The following is a 23,186-nucleotide window of genomic DNA, read 5'->3' as shown; positions in this document are numbered from 1 at the left end:
GGCCTCAAGGCAAGTCCTGAATGGAAAAAGGGATTTACTATTTGAACGTGACAGGACTTAATGCACAATAGCAGAATAAACAAGGACCCCAAACTTGCCCATCTTTGTCCCCTATTTAGTAAATTAAGCCACAGTTCAAACCATTTCAGCAACATTTAGAAGTTTTGACTGTGGAATAAGGATCATAGTAAGAGTTTATAGTATATTTAAGCTGTTTCAAATTATTACACTACACACAATATATAATATACAGTTTCCTGCTTTTATCTATACAAGTAGTAGATTAAGACTGCAAAGATGTCCCCAAGCACACTCAGGTTACTTACAGTAAGAATATATATAAACACAAATAAGCAAACACACCTCAAAGTGCTATAAAATGCTTTATTACAAAATTGTGAACATTGCCTAAGCATTTAATGTTTAGGCCCATTTAAACCCAACTAAATTGCATATTTTTGAAATCTTTTAAACCTTCTCTGGGTTTGCATAGAGCATAATCTGACTTGAAATTAAACCCACGAAGCAGGTGTAACTTTAAAGAGGAATCACAGACAACAAGTGTTTAACAAATTATCAGCATGATACTGTGTACAAGTGATACAAAATGTCGACAAACAAAACCTGTATCAATTGCAAATAAAGTTTCTTTCGTAAGGCACATCAGTTGGTACTGAATCCTTAAAGACACATTCACACCAATGGTCTTCAGACATTTCAAACTATTCACTATAGTTGCCTTGAAAAGTGTGAAGTATGTTTAGTGTATCAAAGACACAACAGTGATAACTTAAAATGATGATTTTTCACCAGCTGCAGATGACGCTGTGCTTCATCTCTAAACTCTGGTCATTCCCTTGACTACCTTGGAGAAGTGCGCAATTTATATCACAATAAATGATGCACAAGACAATATTAAACATACAACTGTGAGCAGTGTTTAGAAATAAAAGAACTGCAGCTTCTCTAAAGAAAACTAAGCTTTGTTAGCTTACCGTGAAAATCAGATGAATTGCTTTTGGCTATTAGGCCTCATAGTGTAGCATAAGCCTATTGTTTACATCTAATCTCAATGCAACATGTGAAACATAAAACATATCCAGAATGAGTTGATTTCAAGTTTGCAAGCACTTTTTTTTTATCTTGATCCGCTGTAGAAAGAAGTAATGCCTAAACAAAACTAGCCCTTTAACTCAAATATGTATTTCAGTACTTTCAAAGATCAAGGCAAAATGTCTTTGGCAGCAGAAAATAACAATAGCTACAATTGTACTACAAAATGTAAAATAAGGAGCAGTGTTTTACTTTCGCTTGTGATAACATAAAATAGTGTAAACAGACAAAACCACTGTGTATGTGTAGCATGTGCTGAACGTAAGCCTATACTGTGCTTGTGACAAGTCCCCAAGTTCATGTGCTTGTCCAAGGGAAGGCTAAATGAATGATGATGATAACATTATGATTATTGTTATGTAAATTAAAACTTACTGTGGTTTGCGTCTAGAAGAAAAAAAAAAGATCCACCTCCAGATAGTATGACATCTCTAATCAAAATATATATATTTCTGGGACATGTCAAAATAAACTTTAAAACACATTTTTTACACACTTTAGGAAAAAAGACACTCCCAGTAAGAATCTAACCCACAGCTTGTACGAATAGTCCCATTGTTTACATTCTACCAGAACAGCAACTGTTACAGACAGGACATGGGACTGATAAAGACACGTTGCCCGCGTTAGCTCTGATAAAGCACACATCTGTCCATTTAATGTCCTCCGTGACAGCTGGACAGAACCAGCGTAAAGCAGGGAAACAGCAGCCCCTGTCTTACTGGTACCAGGGGGTCTTCCTGACCCAGTGGAGGGTGAAACCTGCATCTGTCCGGATCTTAATGGAAGCTGCCTCAGCCTCCCTGACAGTCTCCTTCACAGACTGCATCAGGTTCTGAGCGTTGTGGACCAACATCTCAGTAGCCTGGTGGAAAATAAACAGAAGACATTAAAAGGTGATATACGTGGAAGAATCTATTGCGGCAGCTTTAAAAAAAAATAGTGGGGCCTGCCATGATGACTCTGCTCACCTGCTCTGACTCCTCTTCACTAATGTTGGTACGACCCAACATGGTGGCTTTGACTGTGGACAGGATTTTGAGCTGAGTGCTGATGGTGGGAATACGCTCACAAACCTGAAACAAGATCAGGAAGCCAGAAGTCAAAAAATTGTTCAAAAATAATCTAGTCTAGTTCATCCACAGTAAAAAGTCATTAATCCATCTACACATTAATAAACTGACCTGAAGCAGGTTGGTTCGGATACGTTTGTCAGTGCACTGCTTAGCCACTTCCTTGGCCAGCCGTGTAACTTCATCAGAAGCCTTTGCGATGTCCTTGGCACACTGGATGAGGGCGCGCTTGTTTCCACTGCCTCCACGCACCAGACGTGACATCTCAGCCATAAGCAAGGCCATTCTCTTGGCAGCACCAATGATGTCATTACCCTGTGAGGCACGAGAGAAATACAATCAGACTGAAAGCTTAGGATGTCAGTGCAAGTCCATTCCTGTGTTGGCAGTGTTGACTTACTTTGCTGGACCATTTGCGGGCTTCATCGTGGAGCTGCCTGGCAGCTACCATCATGGGCTCATTAACCATATCACCAGCCTTCTGCTCAGGGAACTCCTCATCCTTCTCCTCTGGAGGAGGGGGCCTTGGGGGAGGAACCTCACCTTCTGGAAGAGGAGGCTTAGGTGGTGCTGCCTCATCATTAAGCTATAACGATTAATCAAAGTATACTTAGGGTTTGGTAATTTAAATACACAAGTCATTTTGGACACTAATCACACTAATGGTGTTTTTCCACTGCATGTTTTTCCACTGCCATCAGCCTGAGTCTACTCGCTTTTGGTTTCCTCAATATAGCTGGTTGTCAGGAATGTTTATCTTATTTCTTGGTATGTGGCTGTTTGACAAGCCAAAGGAACGATTATTAACAAACTAAAAAAAGTGTACTGATCTTAAAAGAAAAAATAACTATAAACTATAACTATAAATAAGTGTTTTAAAAGCTCTTAAATTGCCTTGTAAGTATGAATTTTTTTTTTTATTTAGTTGAACAAAAATACAAGTTGACACCATGAAATGGAAAAACGCTATATAACAAAGGAGCTTTAAATTATTTAACCACTATAATGTACAACTGTAAATGTTGTACATTACAGTAGAGACTGAAGAAGCTACTTGGATGAGTAGCAAAACTTTTCAACTAACTAAAGGAAGTCCAGTTGCCATGACTCAACTTCCAGATAACTGTAAATGTCATTACACTGCTGACATCACATAAAAAAGGCAAATTGCCAAAAATGTAAGAAATAAAAAAAAAAAGAAGAGAATTTACATTAAGCTGTTCCAGTTCTGGTGGAGGTGGTGGGAAGTCTGGCTCTTGGGGCTGGAAGGCTTCTCTGACCTTTGCCACAGCACCAAGAATCTTATAACCCGAGTCCAAAAAGCCCTTCTGAAGACCTGATGATCAAAACAAACACATTAAAGTAAACATTAAGCAGAATGTTCTACACACTGTAAACACAAAATAAAAATTTTAAATCTACAAGCAGCATCAACTTACTTGGATCCTGGATATTTCCAGCAACCGCCTTAGCACCCATCACCATGGGTGAAATTGTCTGGCTCAACTCATCAGATGCAGCCTTCACTATCTCCCTGAATTTAGGATCCTCAGAGTTCTCCACTTCTCTCTTCGCCACCAGTAGGATACGATTTGCTCTGCGTGCGATGCTGGTGGCACCGGCCACCAGCATCTGAGGCTGGTGATTGGCCATGGCCACGCGACACTTATCCAGGTCCTTCTTAATGGCCTCCTCCGAAGCATCCAACAGAGATTTGGTATCGATGGCCTCATCCACCAGTCCTAAACATCCATAATATGTCAGTGTGGGGAATTACAGCATGAGGTATGAAACATAACCAATGCAAACAATGACATCATGTTTAGGGAACCCCACCTGTCATTTTCTCTACATTGTCAATCCACTGATTTTTCATGGTCTCAAAATGTTCGTACGCAGCTTGGTTGCCAGGATTTCTCAGCAGAATACGAGCAGCAGATACAACCTAAAACAATCCAGAGCCATTATTTATTGGTCCAGTGATAACTGTGAAAAGCTTGGCTCAAGAAACAAGAAACGCTTAAGCTCTTTGACTTGTGATGCAGAGAGGAGTGCAGACACTTACAGTACAGAAACAGTAATAAACACTAAACCGTGACATACCTGTGGTGTTAAGTCTCTCGTTGACTTGACAGCAGCCTGGATTCCCTCCACTGTGCTCTTGTTGGCAGTGCCGACAGCAGCAGCCTTCTCTGCTGTGGCGCCAAGCTTATTGGCATGGTTTTCAAAGTTGGCAGCCCTTTCATCAAATACCTACACATGATTAAAAAAAAAAACAATTGTCCAGGGGACTTGTTAAAGTATTACAACACTCTGCCAATACTTATAATACCACAGAAGGAGGCTCAGCACAGTGATATCACAATAAGGAGCAGAGTGACTGTACCACTAACCTCATCTCTGTTGGGAGCGTCCAGAGGGGCAGTAGCAGCCACTGCCAGTAACTTGATAGGGGTGGTAGTGTCACTGAAGATGTCGGACACCTCCTGAGTCATTGCCTCTTGCATTTTTCCTTTCAGATCCTGGAAGGAGGACAAACAGATTTAAAAACCAGTCAGCACACTCAGGAAGGTTCACCGAGATTACAAATTGTAAATTAATTTTAATGCCTGTTACACATACTAGTACATATACTAGTATATATTAAAATCTACAACTAATGATTATTACACATTATGAAAGCTTAAAGTTTGAGAGAGAGATCATCACAGATTCTCAAAGGCCACAAGGAGCTTTAATATAGATGTCATGTGTGCTATGACCAGCAACCAGCAGATGGGGCTGTGTGTTTCATTGTATGAATCCTGATTATAGAAAAGCTACAGGTCTGAATGAGAATGAGTCAAGTGTGAGCCGTCTTACTTTCAAGGCTTCCTGAAGCTGCTGAGCGACAGCACGTGCCTGAGGGCTGTCCCCTTCCCCACGGGCAGCCAGGTCAGCGAGCTGGGCCATGAGCTGCTCCACTTGCTCACATTTACCCACCAGCTCCTGCCTGTATGGGCCTGGCAGTGCATTGGCCAGCCTACGGCCTTCTGCCACCAACCCGCGGATGGCTGCTTGGCCTGGAGAAACACAGACAAATATATGAATGCACACACAAAAAAAAAAACACTCTGTTAGTTACCTGCTAAATAATATTTTACATTTACATTTAGTCATCTGGCAGATACTTTTATACAAAGTGACTTATAAGTAACTTATAAGTATCCAAGCTGTGTCCTACAAGCAGTGTTTGTATATGCTAGTGTTGACCATGGCTACAACCTGCAAATAGCTGCCTATTAAATCGTTGTGGGTTATTTTAATGGCTTCTTGTATCAACACTAGAGAGGAGAAATCCCTAGCATCTTTTGTTGTTTCTTTGAGTAATGAAGCTACCACTATCATTCTTAGAATAGCCAGTGTCTATCTCTAGCGTAAACATGTACAACAGAGTCCATGTCTGAAGGAGAGAAGCCAAAACCGAAGACAGCAACAATGGAAGGGTGTTGTGGAATGTCGAGCATAGTAGACACAAAGTGTCCCGTCTGCAATTTAGCCACAGGAGCAGTGGAAAGAATGTGGAGTATCAAAGGAAGTAGAAGAGGATGGGAGCCAGACTCACCAACCCCACTGTCATCCATTGTGGGATTGTCAATCCAGCGCTGCGCCTGCTCAATCTTTCCTTCCAAGTGCACAGCTGCCTTTGCAGGCCTGCTGTTGGCCACAGCTTTGTTGGTCTTGGACTGCAGGTTCTGCAGAGCTGTTGCGATTTGTTTAGCTAAAGCTCTAGCCTCTGGAGTGTCACCTTTACCCCTATGAGGAATTTAAAAAAAGAACAAAAGGTCTGGAGTGGTGTTTTTTTATGAAGATATGATTGAAATTAAGTCTATGTGCCAGCTACAGTTAAAACAGTTCTAAACAGATTGGACTTTTGAATTAAATCATGTGAAAACCTGGTGTAAGTATGGAAGACCAGAAGGGTTAAAAAGACCAGAGACATTCAAATTCTGGCTTAAACTAAGCATAAAACAGTTTCATATTCCAGACAATCAGAAACTTACTGTCTTCTAAGATCAGACAGCTTGGCAGTCATGGCAGCGATCTCTCCCATAGAGCGCAATATGTCATCTCTTTCTTTGGGATCCTCACACATGTCTGCAATCTTTCTGGTCTCAGCCAACAGGGCCTTGATGTTCTCCTCTCCCTCTGGGCCACCGTTAGGGTCTGACAACCAGTTCTGCGCGAGACAGAAACAAAAAAACTCTCAACACAGGTCATTCAGTGAGAGATGACAACATTTTCCAATAAGGATTAATGACCCACCTGAGCAGCATCAATCCTCTTGGCAATGGCCTGCTTGGAGTTAGTCATGGCCTCCAGTTTGCGGGCCGCATTTTCCACTTTGCCAGTTAGCACGTCAAGTCCTTGAGAAACCTGCTGAGCTTTCTGCATGGCGGCTGGAGATGCCCCCTGACCTCTGGGATGGACAAAGAAAAGGCATACATAACATAAACCTAAACACCTCTATGTTCCTCTTGTTTAAGAATCACATTTTCTCACTTAAAGCCTATTTCAAGATTAGTCTCAGTGCCATCCCTTTTTTTTAGAGCATTAATACATCTAGAGGTTAAATTAGATAATGAACTAATGTCAGAAAGCTGCTTTTAATATGCTTAATTATTATTAAATTAAGCTATTAATGAAAATATATTACAATCTAGGAAAATATACAATTACACAACACAGAACTATCTAATCAAATACACAGGGTAAATATTTTGCTATAGTTGTGACACAGATCCACAAAAAAAAAAAAAAAACTAACTGTGTGTACTGTACCTGGCTCTCATCTCAGACACCTGGTCAGTCATCTGGCCCAGAGTCTTGGCTGTGCCCAAGATATCTCGACGCTCCTTGCCAGCACACAGTTCACCCACTTTCCCAGCTTCATCAAGGATCTGTCTGACAGCCTGCTCGCCTGCATCCCCTACAAGCAAAAAGGACACTAGCATCACTTGATAGAACTAAGTAAAAAGCATGAGGATACAATAAGTAAGAAATACAAATGCAATAAATAAATTAAGGGATGAAGATCTTGATCACCTGGTTGAGCGTTTGGATCTCTCAGCCAGTTCTTAGCCTGGGCCATCTTTGAGTCAATGAGCCCCAGAGCCCTCCTCATGGCCTCTGTGTCCTTTAGGTTTGAAAGACAGAATAAATTAATAATTTGATGGGAATCAATGAAGACAAATGAAACTAAAAAGAATGGATTCATCCATTCAGTTAAAGTGTGTATGATGTACATGTTCTCTTTATACTCTAGAGATTAGAATTTTAGGTTAGTTCAAGTTTTACATTTATTTCATGAAATCATATTTAGAAATGAGATCAAGACATCTAACAACTAAGGCTTCATTCACTTTTCCTGTGAAGGTTCATCATTTCCCATAATCAAATTAACTAGTTTAGGTAAAAAACAAAACAAAACAATAAACCATATAACAGTCCACGTGCAGCTTTGCTAACATCTGTCAGGCACAACCACGTAGCACATGCGGTTTCCATCATTCTTTTCCATCATAGACAACGAATGTGTCATGTTAAAAGACAAACAACTCTCTATTGTATCTCAATCATAGTGGATGGAAATACAACAATCTGTTCAACAGCAGCAGACTTGACAATGAGTCCACTTATTGCTGTCTGCAAAACAAAGCCGAGTCCTGTAGGACATGGAGCGAAGCAGAAGACTAAAGCAGATGAATGAGTGGTTTAGTGAGCTTTTTTTTTTGCTGTACAATAATAGACTTTCAGAAAACACAATTTCCTTGTTGTGCAGCTTGAATCTTCATCACAGTAAGAGTTTCATAGCAAATGAAAGCCTAGTAAGAACAAACCACAGCAAATTTTGAAATGATTCATAATCCAATATGTGAGAGCCACAATCATGTTTGTTTGAATAAGTGGAAGTTTGGAGTAACTGAGGTGAACAAAGGAAGGAAAAACAGGAAGAAGAGAAGTGTAAAGTGATGTTCCCTGTGCTGTGTGGGTGAATTAGATTACTGTTCAAACATACATAAACACCTGCTGTTATTCACTTGAGTATGTTTGAGAAACAGTGAAGTAGTGAAAGAGAAAGATGGGCAGTAAGGATCTTTATATTCATATAAATGCAAACACAGAATGAATTCACTCAAAAAGTAGACATGGTTTGTTTCATGGCATTAGTAATGAGGACTGTGTAAAGAGCAGGGTATATTTAGTATTCATGGAAATATGATTTGTGAGTGAACTAGGAAAAGTATGTTGAATTTAAACAAAACAGTAGCCGTTCAAACAATAAAATCCATGTCAGACGTTCTATGTATCTTCCTCCTGTGGCAGTTAAATGCAACTACAGATCAGGCGAAACCTGATCATTCTGGTAAAGAGAGAGGTTAATGAATGAATTAAGCCAAATCAATACAGCATGAGTCAGCTTAATCAATAACCAGACAGGTTGAGGACATGCAAGTAGAGATTTAAATGGCAGAGGAGACAGAGGAGGACACACAGATCTTGATACAATATCATGTTATGAAGCAAAACAAAAGAACGAACTTTTAAAAATACCGGATTGATCAATATTTCAGCAAGTCAACCAGATTAACACTTTAAAAAAACACCATTGCAATAGCACCATAGCAACAGTCAAACTGTTTATTTACATTACAACCTGCTAGACATCAGTTTATCCTCACTAGAGTACTTCTACTTAAAATCACAAAATGGCACCACAAAGCACAAGACAGCACACACATCTGTCAGACATGCTGCTGCACAACCAAGGGGCGTGAGAGTAAAGGCTTACCTTCTACAGGGAGTGAAGGGAGAAAGAAATGGTAAAAAGAAAGGAAGAACGACATAAATACAAATGTTTAACTGCACATACCAAATGAGGCCAACAAAAGATTGTCAACAAAAAAAGTGGCACAAGATGGCGCCATTTAGAGAATGCTGGGAAAGGAAAGACGCAGGAATATGCAGAGCAGAAAAACAAAATGCAACAAATAAACTAGCTACATAGAGAAAGTTTAAGTATAACAACCTGCTATTGGCTTAGCATTATTCATACCTGTAAAGCTTCAAATAAGTTCATCCTGATGACAATGCATGCCTTGAGAAATCAAAAGAAATGTACCCGGCCATTTCATACCATCTCCAGTCTGCGGCCTCTTGCAAAAAGTATTCTCAGAGTGTGGGAGACTATAGAAGTTAGACACAAGGCTCTGAGCAGATCTCAGAGTGAAGCTGTCTCTTTTCTTTATGCAAGTTTGTAAGAAAAGTGTTTGAATGTGACACTGAAGTCCACAGTCAAACTGCAAAAGCATAGCAGGTAACTATTGTGCATACCTTGTTGGCCCAGGCATCCTCGTCCCAGGATGTAAGCTGCAGCACTCTGATGATCTCGTTTATCTCTGCACTCATCTTCTCAAAGGTAAAGTTACGGTTCTTCAAGGCCTCCTCCACACCATGACTGCCAGATGTCTTGGTTGTCACAAAGATTTTGATTCCTGAAATACAAAACACAACTCACACTCACAAACCTTTTACTGTAATTAAGGATTTTGCTTTTATAAAGATAAAAAAACATTGAGTAAATTAAATCTGACACATGCAACAAGCAGAAATCCCTCTTCTTTAAGGTTTTTGTGTGATTTTACCTGAGATGAGGATGGGCAGTAGCTCTTTGACTGTGTTCATGGAGTTGACCAGCATCACACGGTGCTCCTGGTGCGTCAGCTCCTGCTGTCTCTCATCTATCATTTTGGCCATCTTCGTCATGCCTGGAGACAACAAGCCAGAGGCAGAGAGACACTAAGAATATTTTCCCAAATAATGTACATTGGGCATCTTTCTCAATAAAATATTTTACTCAAGTAGAGAATTTGAGTACTTTTCTACTGACACAACACATCTGAATTATAACATGTGAAAAACCATAGAATATACAGCCAGAATCAGTCATAACAGCAAAATCTGTGAGATAATGTTGAGTCTGCGCTGTTAGTCAGTAATTGTATCACTGTATCAGCAGACTGACCTGGTCCCAGGTTCTTTGTGTATGTTATCAAGTCCTCCATAGACTCCACCACCTCTGCCACTGTCAGGTACTCCAGGATGCCTTTGCACACTCTGATTATTTTGCGAACCTATAATAGCAGATTAGTCAGAATAAAAAAAACAACAAAAGCTAATTCAAAAACAATGTTGGCGCACTTCAGAAAAGTGATTAGGCAAACACAGAATCTGCAACCCACCATTCACATTCCTTGTAATTACACTCTGGATAAAGCTGCCTACTGACATTTTAGCTGCTTTGTCCTGCTTCATTCCAGCTTTATGTGGCCTGCTGGAGTTCACTGGCTCCACTATAGAGAGCAATCCCTAAGCTGCATTGGAAAACATGAACACAGCTGACTGATGGCTCCTGCTGAGTCTGGCTAACTGTTGCAGACAGCAGCCCAATGTGTTTTCACAAAAAGCTGATCTGCAACTTTTTTCTAATGCTCTCCATGCCCGAGAGGATAAGAATGACGAACTAGACTTCTGCCTAGTTCAAGAATTAGGAAGTGTTTGTGTTATAAATATGGAGAGTTCCACAAGCATGTTCTAAATGTATTTACTTTAGGTTATTTCTGTCTTTACAAGCATTACATCATTATCAGAAGAACTGGTGAGGAGGCCACTACGATTCTCAAGCATCAAGAGGGTATTTCATGTGTTTCATATGTGTGATAGATATGTTAATTGATTTACGCAAACTCATAAAAACCTAATGCCATTTGTTTTCAGTGAGACCTAGTATTGTACACTGGCAGCTTTGTTTAGTACATATTTGAGTCCCTGGCTTGGCATTTTTGTACTTGGGTGCCCTGTTGTTAGAAGCTTATAAGAAATTCAGTGTTTTGCTTTTATCAGAAGTCAGTGTCTTGAAATATCATCAATACACATCTAACAAGTTCAGGTGAAAAAGAAAAAGAAATCACAGTACATGTAAGGACACACCACTTTGCACTAATGACTTATTCATGCACTGGGAGAACTCCAGAGCATGAGAGCTAGAGAAACCAATTCCTCCACTGTTGGGAATATCAATAAATCATCACCAAATTCACACGTGGAATACGCTTAACCTCTAAAACCGTTGATATCAAGCAGAGTCACTGGATCAATAATTAATTCCTATAAGAACTGCTTTCTGATCGTCTTGTTTGGCAAACAAGCTTATGTTGATTAAAAGATTTTCCAAATAAGATAAATAAAGAATGAATAACTGAATACCTCTGCCTCATCAAATGTAAGAAGCAAGTCAGAGGTCCCAGAGAGGATTCCCCGGGAGCCATCAATGAGGTAATCCCGAGCAGGAACAGAGTATGGATCGGCTTTCAGCATGGAGGCTGCCTGCACCAGCTTAGTGCATGCATTCTCCACTCTGTGGAAAGCAAAAGACAATTGATGTGAAGACAAGTAAAAAGTCCTCAAAACAAGTCATGCTGATGATACAAAGCCTTTCTGAAGCCAGCTGGATATAATGCATGAAAACATAAAAATATTCTGCAGCAAAAACTGATGGAAGCTTAGGGAAACAACTAGCATTACCTACAGTGCTAACTAACTGCTATCCAAACATGACTTTGTTTCACTTCCTCTTCCTAAATGCTTTTCAGGACATTTACTACTAATGCAAAAACTGACTAAATCGTACATGAAATACTTTAAAAACAACTTCCATTTAGAATTGAATTGTAAATCAGGAAGTGATCACAATGTCAAAACCTAAAATAACTATTGTTTCACACTCAATACATGTATTTTTATATTACCACAGAGATCTAAATGAATAAAACTAGTTGGACTGACTGTAATTAATGTCAGGTGTAATCAAAAGCAAATATATTTCCAACTCAAAAGCATAACTGCTGGCAAACCTTTACAGCCTTTAGAGATACAAATCCCACATCATGTGAATGTCTTACTCAAATGTTACTCATTTCACACATCTAATATTCTTCCTTCCTGTATAATAATCTGAGAGTAAATGTGTGACTAAAACCTGGTGTGTATTTTTCAAAGAACACAGTAAAGGATAGTCATTTTAGTTTAATTCTTGACCTTATAAATATACATTTTCTTTCAGATATATACTGTATGTAGTATTTTGATTTAGGTGCTAATAGAAAAAATGATTCTGATTTGTGATTGTATTGATCTGTATTGATCATCAATAAAATTATCTTGATTTTGACATTTGAGCATCTGCAGTACAGGTATCCCTATCTAGATGTCGTGTAAAGATCCTTTCTGGCTGGCACCAGACCAATTCAATCCTTGTTTCCAAGGAATGTAAATGATTCATGGTTACCTCCTGGATGCGATGTGTTAGGTCTATTCCAGAGCAGCGAATACTGCAGGCTCAGCTTGATTCAGCAGCATACATGCTGTCTGCATAGTGTCATAATAGCCATATTGCACAGACACAGACTACAAGCTTGGATTGAACAAGCATCAACATGTTCTAGTTTCAACAGTATACTGACTTCATACTTTTTGCTACAGGACAAATTTTGACACTGCAACAGGTTGTAATATTATTGCTGTTTCCACTTTTTGGGCATGGCAAAGGAGTCAAACATGGGGACCTCAGTTGACAGTCTTCTAACAGAGCAAGTCTCTTGAATGGTAAAGGCCAATGCATGTTCATGACATCAAGGCTGACGTGAGTGTGCGCATGTCTTTGCAGAGCCAGCCAGCGTCCTTCAGCGTGCACTAGCGAGAAACAGCCATGCATAAACTGGGTCCCAACAGTCACTATATATAGTGAAGGAGACACATTCCAGCACGTGTGCTGATGGATAACGACAAAGTGACGATGTGACTTTGAGGTGCCAAATGTGTAGAGCCTGACAACCTGTGCCTGCCAATTCATTTCTTCCCGACCTCGAGAGCTCCCTGGACCCGCCCTTCCCTCCCTTGACATAGTGTCCCATGAGTGTAAAAGATTGGTAAAAAGACTGATAGTGACTGACAGAGAATGAGCACAACGTAATGGTTTAGCTGATGGGGAGTCTGCCAAGGAAATTAATACACCAATTAAATGTGTACATGTGTGTACTTTATGTTTTAACATAAATGAAAAGCAGCTGTGGTCAGTGACTATGTATGAACACATATATGAGTTTGTGGCCTTCAGCTCATTGGATGTACTCCCTAGGAAAGAAAGTATTTATGTTTCACCAGGGCAAGACACTGAGGCACTTAACATGCCATGCCTGACCTTTGCTTGGGCACAACCAGCCATTACTGCAAAAGATAAAGAGAGAAAGAGAGCCAAAAAGAGGCTGGTGGGTTCCACATGTTGCAAAGAAATAACTACTTCATCCAAATACATTTGAGAGGTTTACAACTGTATACATTTAGGATTGCTAATATGTGCTTACTTGATGAAAGCTGGTGGCATGTCCCTTTTCATGATCTGGTCTTCTGTGGTTTGTACAGTCTCCTTCCCCACCTGCAACACATGCATACTTTCTGAGTAAACCTTAATCTTAAAGTATGATTTCACTGACAAGACATTTCAAGGAAGTGAAAGAGGTCATGCACAATTAATAAGAAACACAACATTTCCAAGCAATGACTTATGAAACACATGAGAGGCCCTTTGTGCATGCACAACATAAAATCTGTGACGCAGTTATTGTGAAGTTAAATGGAAAATTATATTTTATTATTTCTTGAACGTTTTGCTCATATATATTGTAAAAAAACAAGTTAATTATTGTTATTTGATGAAACCAGTGCTCAATGCTATAGTCAGTAAGTTTTAAATTGACTCCCCCCATCGTTTTTTTTCTTTTGTTTGATCTCTTTTTGGGTAACAGGGGCAGGAAGCCTGTCCCAGCATGCATTTAGCAAACATCTGTGAGGTCAGTGCTCCAATACAGTGTCAACACAGATGCTGTATAATCACTCTCACTTTCATACAATACTGTGTCATTGGAGGCATGTAGATAAAGCTCAGCTAAACACATGAATAGTGTGAAAACAGAAAGAAAGTGTTAAAGTCTTAGCTGTGTAGCAAAAATGCTTAAAACTGACCCACCATCGAGCAGCTAGTTTTAATAGTAGTTTAAGTCTAATTTACAGAAATTTGTTGAAGTAATATTACTTTTAATGCTGCATTATAGTGTTTGCAGCTGAGAGAAATTATGACAAATAAATAATGTACAAAATTTACACAGGAAATACTTGTTTCTGGTTGGCTGGGCAGTATCAGCTACACCTTAAATATAGTTCTGATATGAGTCTTACCACAATTCTAAATCAGTGCACTACAATTGTAGAAACAGCGCTAACATGTCACACTACCTCTACGAACATGGAAATGCACTTTGTGATGTGTTAATTCTGAACATGAGTAATAGAAATTGCAGTAGTTTTAACCTCCTCTGCTTCATTTATCGTCATCGCATGCTGAGGCACATTATGACTCAAGCTGCACTGTTGAAAATGAAACTGCAAATTGCTGGATTACATTTAAACCAAAATCAGTTAGGTATATGACACAAGAGGTAATGATTTAACCTCACATTGGACAGTCTAATTAGGTACTGATATTTGAAAAGTGACAGAAGGTGTGGTCAAATGGACTCCAGTCGAGACAGGATAGAAACACACACCACCTCAACCCTGATGACTAGTTCATCAGTCATGGGGATTTTGTATCAGTCAACACTTACATCTTCAGCTCTGAGGGATTGCGACAGTTGTACTTCTATTCCAAAGCTTGAGTACACATTTCATACATCAACAGCATGTCACATGCATAAGGAAAAACTCAGTTACCAAAACTGCCCCCTTAAGGGGGTTTTGTCTTTAATCATGTAGTTTTCCAGAACGATGCCCTGTTAGTTGTTCTCAGACAAGCCAACAAGGCAGCTGCTGGGGGCATGCCAAGCCTCAGCAGTTATAATGTACAAAGCAGCTGAACGCCTCCTCTCCCTCTATGCCAAAATGACTCAACTCCCCCACAATGACCTCGGCTCTGTAGTGAGACAACTCAACCACAACGAGCTACCATTGGTTAAAAAGATCACACATTCGTACCAGAGCGCCACATTAAATTGGTTAAATGGACAGCTTCACTGCCCGACAGGGAAATTTCAATCTTTTACATTTAATATTATTATTTTAACAATGGTAAATTAGCAATTACTTAATCACCACACACAATTTGCCAGTAACATCTTCAACTATCCTGAAGTTTTCAGCATTAGTTTTAGATGGGAAAGAAATTAAGCAAAAAAAATAATATATAATAAAAATATATATATGATAAAAAGGAAATTCTGCCTTTATTTGGGTTATGTAGGGTACTCAGAGAGCCTGTTAACATGTCCAGCTACACAAAGTAGCAGAGCCATTCCCGAAGGTTGACGTGGCCGTTGAAACGGAGCAGAGCAGACATACATTTCTTCACTCTCTTCTTACTGGCACAGAAGGACTTTGAGTAACTGAGGGGTCATAAATTAGTCCGCAGCTCATGCCAAACAAAAACAGAAGCATAGCAGAGGCTGCCCATCCCAGATTGAAACAGCAGTGTATACAGGCCACCCTGACATCCCACCAATGAGTAGCTATGAACAAAAGCAAAAAAAAATGTGAGAGGAAGTGTCCGACACAGTACTGCGCTCTGAAAAAAATTCACTATCACTTGGACTGTGTGAATCTGTTAATGCTTTGTTAAACATTTTACAGAGGTTGTCTGAAGTATCTGAATGCAGATTTCCTTTAATCATATTCCTGGATAACTGCTGGACTACCTCTCATTTTTTGACTACAAATCAATTTATAAAAGACTTAAAGTTTTACAAATTGACAATAAAAATATGAATGACTTAACCGTACTCTTGCAGGACATATTATCTAGGGTACTGACTGAAAAACTTGCTACACATGTTTGTGTAATCGCAGAATAGAACTGAGAATTTTTACGACATCAAGTCAAGTTTAGACATGACCTAAAACTAAACACGGGGGAGAAGGCAGACTGACAACCCTACAGGCCAAAACTGTAGAAGCCAAAAGCTGAGTGCACGCTGCGTTTTATGAGTCCTGAGTCATATTCTCCCCTGAAGTATCACACTGGAGTGTCTGAACAAAGCAGACTTGAGGCTCAGTATAGTATTTAACAGGTCATCACTCCTCCTTTGTCCAGAGCCTCTTCCTCGTATCTGGATATCAAACAATTTGCAGCAAAAATAGAACAGTGACCCTAAATTTATAACTGTTGTCAAGCAGCCTGTGATGCCTTCTCTCTTCTACACTATTTTAAACTACGCTGTTATGACACACAACACTGACCAAGACTTTATGGAATTTGAGATTACTTTAACTACCGATATTAATAGTTTGTCAGTAATGTATGACTGTGTGGTCATTGTAATACGACAATGATTAGAGAGATGTCCAGTAATAGAAGGAAGTGAAAATGTCAGTCTCTAGTTTCTAGAATTCAGGATGACAGCTTCAAAATCCATGTTTTGTCTGCCCAGCAGCCCAAAACTAAAGATGTTCAATTTACAATTATATAAAACTGAAAATGCATCAAATCTCCGTCTTAAAATACTTGATAAATAAATTTGATTCAATAAATCTATTATTAAAACTGGCCCAGTACTACCAACTACTTTTCACCTATTTATTATTAAACAAAATATGATTTGGGCATTTGCCTTTATTTGATAATTGAAAGTAAAGGCAGGATTAACAGTGGTGCAGGGCGGTGCAGTTTAAGGTCTTATTTAGAACAGTCGAACCTACAGTCCAAACCACAACATAAATATCACATTCCTTGAATAGATTCTAGCAAGCCCTTTAAAGAAGGACAGCTGTTCACCATCTTTTTAAAACCGTTCACCGATTCAGTGTCATCTTCCTCCAAGCTGCCACATACCATGCCACTAGCTGACAGTCTTATTTGTGTCTGGAGTGGAAAATGAACACTCCTTTTACCATCCAAGACTACTTGGATGTGTGGACACCCTGTGTTGTGAAGTAGCTTGATAAAGTGGCTTCTCCTTTCGAACAGACTATGCTTTGTCGACAGCAGCCCATTGCTCTGCCAGTAGAAGAAAGGGCACCCTGAAAGCCTCCAGTTTGACAAGACACAGCCTGCCTTTCACATGTTGGGTAGTTTCAGCACAATAGTGTGTTAGTCATGGTGACCACAAAGATCTATGCTGGCAAAATTCTGGCAAGCACTGTCACTGGTTCTCTTAGCAATGTCCTACAAAGGAACTATTTGTTTGCACGGAGATTTAGGTCCTCAAGGCACAACTCGGACACCGATTCCCACTCCAAGTGACTTTGCGGCGCAATCTGATCAGACACGCTCACACAAATTGATGGCACAGCACTGCATTAGCTACCCTTGATCAATAGTCTCAGTTCCAGCAAGTGAAGCATTCTGAGATATCAAATGGATTTTGACTAATAATGACTAACAGGGGCTGCAGAGAGGTTGTACTGAAGGTCAGTGACTTTATCATGCATCTGTCAAGTGGTGTCAAACAGTGCTGATTAATCTGGTTCAGGAAATAGCTGCACACAAGGGTGCTCAAGGCGATGACAGTAACAAATCAAATGGCCTGTGTGGTCATTGCAAAAACAGGCCCTGCAGGCAAAGAAAATACATCACAACCGTCTATCTGATGTTACAGTAGCTTAGCAGCTCCTACAGAGTTCCTAGGGATCGGCTCTCTGACTGTAAATCTTACGCTTAAAAAAGGAAAGCATGAATACAAAGCTGTCATTTACCACCAGAGCAACAGTTGCTAAAAGTACAGAGATCGACTGAGGGATTACTTTAATTGATTTTACTCTGATTTATCTACTGAGGGTAACATCAACCTCCATCATCCAAAAGTGACTTAATGGACCTAATGGATCTAAATCCCTAAGTGAACAAGAAATAAAGAAAGTTATATATATGTGCAACAGTTCAAATTAGATTTCTAAATGCACACTGTTGGCCAGGACTAACATTTGGGGCTATACCGGCAGCTGGTTCAGAGTACTGAAATCCCTCAAACCTCATTCAAGCCCTGGATACAGTTAAGACTGCTTGCTGACTTCATAAAATTTACAAGTGTGAAAAACCACTTGTTTGCTTCTCTCCCAGGTGAGGCAGTAAAGGAGCCAGAAAGAAAAGACTGCATTCAGATTAACTTGAAGTAAATCTTTGGGTTTTTTCTTATTAAAAGAAAAAAGTGATTTCCCTAGTGCACAGTATTCTTTATCATAATCCTCACTGCAAAGGGAAAGAGGTTTCCCTTCACTGGCCCACACTCCTGTCCCTGAGTGGAGCCGACAGCTGCCGGGTCTTCCTGACTTGGCTTCCTGCATTTCCTCATCATTTCAACACTCCTCTGAGTCCTTCAAGCCTGAGAGGTTTTCATTGAATTCATGAAGGCTATAATGTAAAGATGCCGTATGAAACCATAAAATAACATAAATGCATTTCTGTGAAGACTTGATTACCTCATTTCATTGGAAACTACGCAAACATTGGTGACTCTGTAGTTCTTGTTCTGCTGCCAAGATGACAGAATCAAACAGTAAGCAGCGTGAAAATATTTCCCTTGACGAATTGCAGGAAGCTGGAGTACCAGGTAATAGGAAGCATTTTCTTTTGTATTTCTATAAGCACTTTAGTTAATGAAGATGTCTATTTCCCATTGGTAAAGAATTAAATAAGTAGACTAACCAGGGCTCCAGACCATTTAGATGCATTTTGCGACCACTTTTGGAGACCATGCAACTAAATTGTCTAGTTAGGTGCAATTGGTAAAGGTGCCTCCATTGGCTTTTGTTTAATTATGATTGTGTATAACATCAATACTACTGTAGGAGGGAGCAAGTGAGCACTGTGCAGTGAAATATTACCTAACATGGACAAATATGACAAATAATTTGGGTCCTAATTTCCTAAATTATTGTTACTTGCAGAGATCAGTGAGTGAGGTTAATGGATCTGAACATGTGGGTGTTAAGTTTGGGACAGCAGGGTGACACCGACTGAAAAAGTGTTTTAGATAACTAAAACATTTCAGTAAGAAGCACCAGTTCTTTTATGGTCTGCTCTTTTAATCACAGTTCAGAAATCAAAAACTCTTAAATCTTTCTCTGTGTTGTATTTGCTATAAGTTTCAGTAAACCTCTATAAAACTTTTAAACACCTCCAAGCCTTGTTGCAGAACAAGTTAATTGTATTAAGTCACATTTTTCATGCAACTTATACAACCATACACAACCAAGCACTTGGGTTGGGCAACTTCCACAAATTGCATTTCTTGTTATTTTTGTAACCTCACTAACATTGCAGGAGATGGGTTTTTTTTTTTTTTTTAGCAACTGCACAATCACTTGGTGATTTGCACATGAGAGCACTGAAAGTAATGTGAAGCGTGTGATCTGTGCAAACAGGAAGACAAACACTTCAAACTTTATCCGTTCCAGGACCTTACATCACTGACATTTTTTTCTTTATCTAATGCCTATAAAAAGGCATGAAGGCATGAAAAAAATGAAGTACAACAGACCTGAAATAAAATGCCTTGTACAGTCAACAAGAGTAACAACGGACAAACAACTATGTTGTTCTTCCAAGTGCTTTAGTATGATCATATTTTAACTCATAGTACCACTTACTACATTAAATAAACTACATGTATTTAACTGTGATGTGCATACCAAACGTATTCTTACTCAAAATGTTTTACATGTAAATGTTTCATTATGCCTGAAAAACTGCTTAGAACCACATTTTATTTCATTTTGAAACTTAAACCTGAGAGATGTGACACAAAACTAGAACAATTCCCCTGCACTACTGCAGCATAAATGAACAGATGAAACACTGGAGTTGGTTCTTTATATGCTGACAACTTTATGTCACTTTTGCACAAAACATTTATGCAAGAAGCAACAGGCTTACTTGCATTTCATTGCATTTCCTCCAGAAAAGCTTGTTCATTGATAAGCTCACTCAATATTTCAGTAAATTGCTCATTCAGAGGTTTAGCTCAGCCCCCTGTGAGCTGGGAATTCTTCACATTCCTCACATTCATCCTGGCATGGGGTCTGGCTCATTGTCTTAATCAAAAAACACTGAAGTCAAAGATGTTGTGCACTAATGAGGAGACTTTGTTAGACTGCCCATTAAGTATTTCATTCCCAGTGCTTTGTGTTAATGCTACATTTAAAGGGACAGTTTTATCTCCATGCACCTGCATGGAGTGCAGTGGATCACCTCAGACTTAGGCATTCAAAAGCAATCCAACAGGGTCAGCTACTATGTGTTGGTATGTCAAAGCCACCTGACACAATCATCATAATATAAGTCTGAAAGAGATATTCAACACTCCTTCAGTCAGATTTTCAGGTTGTCCACAATCCATCTTGATAAACTGTGCTTGAGCTTGTGGCTCAAGAGATTTTGAATATGATTCACAACAGAGGAAGTCTGTGTCTTGTGGGCAACAAAGACAATGCGGTAAATTGCTTTACTGACAGAGCCCCACCCTGAGAATGTCTGGAGAAATGTAATTACAAAGCCTCATCCTTTTCCCTTCCAAGGATCCTTTCAGCAACACAAATTTACTCTTCAGTTGGGTGTTTACTTTGCTTAACAGACTCACTTAAACTGTAGTGTACAAAAACTACCACAAATTACTGATGAAAAAGTATTCAAGTGTCACCAGTAACAAAGAAGTCAAAGATAGGAGGCACACTGTGTGCCTGTTTTTTATTATTTGCACTTGGTCATGTATGACTCATGGAACTAGTGGGACTAAAACCAGAAGAATTACATCTGATCGTTAACATCAATGAATTCATAACACCATCAATGTTGTTATGTTGCTACAGCAACTGGAAATAATTACAGGCTTATCCATTCATTCATGCCCCTGTTGGAAACATCTGATTACAATTGAGAGATGTCTGGAAAGCCTGGATCATTTCACCCCAAGCTACTTGAGGCTGCACAGGACATATTCCTGTGTCAGAACATACATCAAGCTTTAACATATTATCATCTTATAAAGTTGCATGTAACATGTTGGAATCTATGCAGAGCCTAAAAGCAGAGCAGTTACACCAACACACTGCTACACGAGTTTTTTTGTACACTATAAACAATAGCAGCTCATGTTGGAGTTGGAGCAAATAGATGCTGCAGTTACTGTTTTCTGAAGATGTCAGAAGACAGTGCCACCGGAGTGCTACCAAGTGCACCAGTCACAATAGTTTGCAGCCTGCATCATCACGATTTATATTTCTCTAGAAGTGCGAATATGAAATGATCCCAGACCATAAAACCTATTGAGTAAATTGCAGGGCAAAGGTTAACAATCTTTCTAAACTAAGCATGCCTTTGCTACAAGATACACCAGGGGAATAGGCCAAATGTATAGCCTGCCTCATCACAACTGCCAGGGGCTGTGTGCTTGACCAGACTGATAGAGAGGGCAATACACAGGAATGAGTGTGCCTTAATATAGCTTCTATCTCTTCATTTCCCTAAAAGCCACAATAGCTGACAGGCACCTCATATCTCGTTGTTTCCTTGGTATAAAAAAAAACCAACCAAAAAAAAACGTGCCATGCATTGTTTGAATTTTATGCTCAAATTTGAGGAAATGACATTAGCATTTTCTTAGTTGATGCAATGTGGAAGAAAACAAACAGTGTGGTTATGTTGATGCTGATGATTCTACAAATAAACAGAACCACAGCTTCATCTGTTCAACATGGTGCATTTAACACCATGGTATCTCAGCTAGATTAGGCCAGAAACAAGTGACGGATGTTATTTTTGATGACTATTTTGTTGTTCTATTAAATCAATTACAGACAATGACACTATGAGCAACTTTACCTCACAAGCATCAGTATTTAGTACAGACCACACAGATATCTGTTGTCAAAATGTATAACCAGACTAAGGTCACAGTGTGCAGCATAACACAAATGTGCAGCCTTGGTGGAGGTTGATGGTGTCTTCTGGTCCTAGCTGAGCAGTGACAGCTGACATAAACCATGTAGGACTCCAGTCCAAGTCACTTTTCCAACTGTCCCACTCAGCTTTACAGTTTAAAAACAAATACAACAAACTGTAACACCTACAAGTCTAGATGGTTTGATGATAAACTGAGCATCCTGTTTATGAGATTCCTTCATGTCGCTTGCTCCTGTACCTGGCTCACTTGAACAGCCGTTGCCTGCGTCGAGCTATGGCAGTCAGCTCGGGAGGAGGCAGGGCATATTTTCAAGGGGAAAAGGGCGTCACTGCCCTTTGCCCCAAGTCAAACAGCTCCAGTAAACTGGGAGAGGATGCATTTGTTATCTTTGTCATTGAACGTGTAAAGAGAAAAGGGGGCGACTGTATATCACTGTGGTGGCTAGCTAAACGTTAACGCTAATTAACATGACTCCGGCGTGGGACGAAGAGCGACAGGTAGCCTACCACACCCGCCGAGTTTGGGCACACTTTACCAGATTCCACTTTCACAAAAAGTCACTCACCCGGACCAGGTTGCTAACAGCCGCCTGGACGGCAGCGACCGGCGCCGACAGGTCCGGGATAGCTTTCCCGTCCACTTCACCTTCTTCGTGCATTATCACCAGATGGGATATCTGCTGAGCCACCGGCTCCAGGATACTTTCTATCGTCTTCGTGTGGAAAACCGGCATGGTGAAAACTTTAGGACGCTACCCCAGAGGAAAAAGAGTGAATATCCCACCAGCTAAGGTACTGTTCTCCCAGACTCCTGCTAGAACAATCCCGGTAGTTTTCTCCCAGGACAGTTTCCCCCTCCGGTACGAAGACTACAACTCCTCCCGTGGAGCCGTGAGCGTGAACAACTCAGTCCGGACGAGAGCCCCCTCGACGTCACCGACCGGGCTGCCTTCTGG

The 23,186-nt window shown here is 39.9% G+C and overlaps 1 protein-coding gene across 1 annotated transcript; it reads right to left on the bottom strand.

Annotated features, from left to right (window-relative positions):
* Positions 1-1,831: 1,831 nt before the first annotated feature.
* Positions 1,832-22,964, bottom strand: LOC113156093 (vinculin). Its single transcript, XM_026350960.1, has 21 exons — positions 22,797-22,964; positions 13,649-13,719; positions 11,493-11,643; positions 10,252-10,360; positions 9,872-9,994; positions 9,561-9,721; positions 7,272-7,362; positions 7,008-7,155; positions 6,492-6,645; positions 6,230-6,405; positions 5,791-5,981; positions 5,049-5,248; positions 4,580-4,708; positions 4,290-4,439; positions 4,023-4,131; positions 3,626-3,928; positions 3,398-3,522; positions 2,587-2,772; positions 2,298-2,501; positions 2,085-2,189; positions 1,832-1,978 (listed from the first exon to the last, which is right to left on the bottom strand). Exons 1-21 carry the CDS (start codon positions 22,962-22,964, stop codon positions 1,832-1,834), a joined length of 3,201 nt encoding a protein of 1,066 aa, XP_026206745.1.
* Positions 22,965-23,186: the final 222 nt, after the last annotated feature.

This window comes from Anabas testudineus, chromosome 19 (assembly GCF_900324465.2).
Source record: "Anabas testudineus chromosome 19, fAnaTes1.2, whole genome shotgun sequence".
Classification (NCBI taxonomy): domain Eukaryota; kingdom Metazoa; phylum Chordata; class Actinopteri; order Anabantiformes; family Anabantidae; genus Anabas; species Anabas testudineus.
This window is presented reverse-complemented; position numbering and strand designations above follow the sequence as displayed.

Excerpts from the sequence above, each read along its gene's own strand:
- LOC113156093 (XM_026350960.1), bottom strand. The coding sequence starts at position 22,964 with ATGCCGGTTTTCCACACGAAGACGATAGAAAGTATCCTGGAGCCGGTG. Across the intron at positions 10,361-11,492 it reads TTACATTTGATGAGGCAGAG|GTTCGCAAAATAATCAGAGT; the intron begins GTATTCAGTTAT and ends CTGCTATTATAG. Across the intron at positions 9,722-9,871 it reads ACTGCCCATCCTCATCTCAG|GAATCAAAATCTTTGTGACA; the intron begins GTAAAATCACAC and ends TTTGTATTTCAG.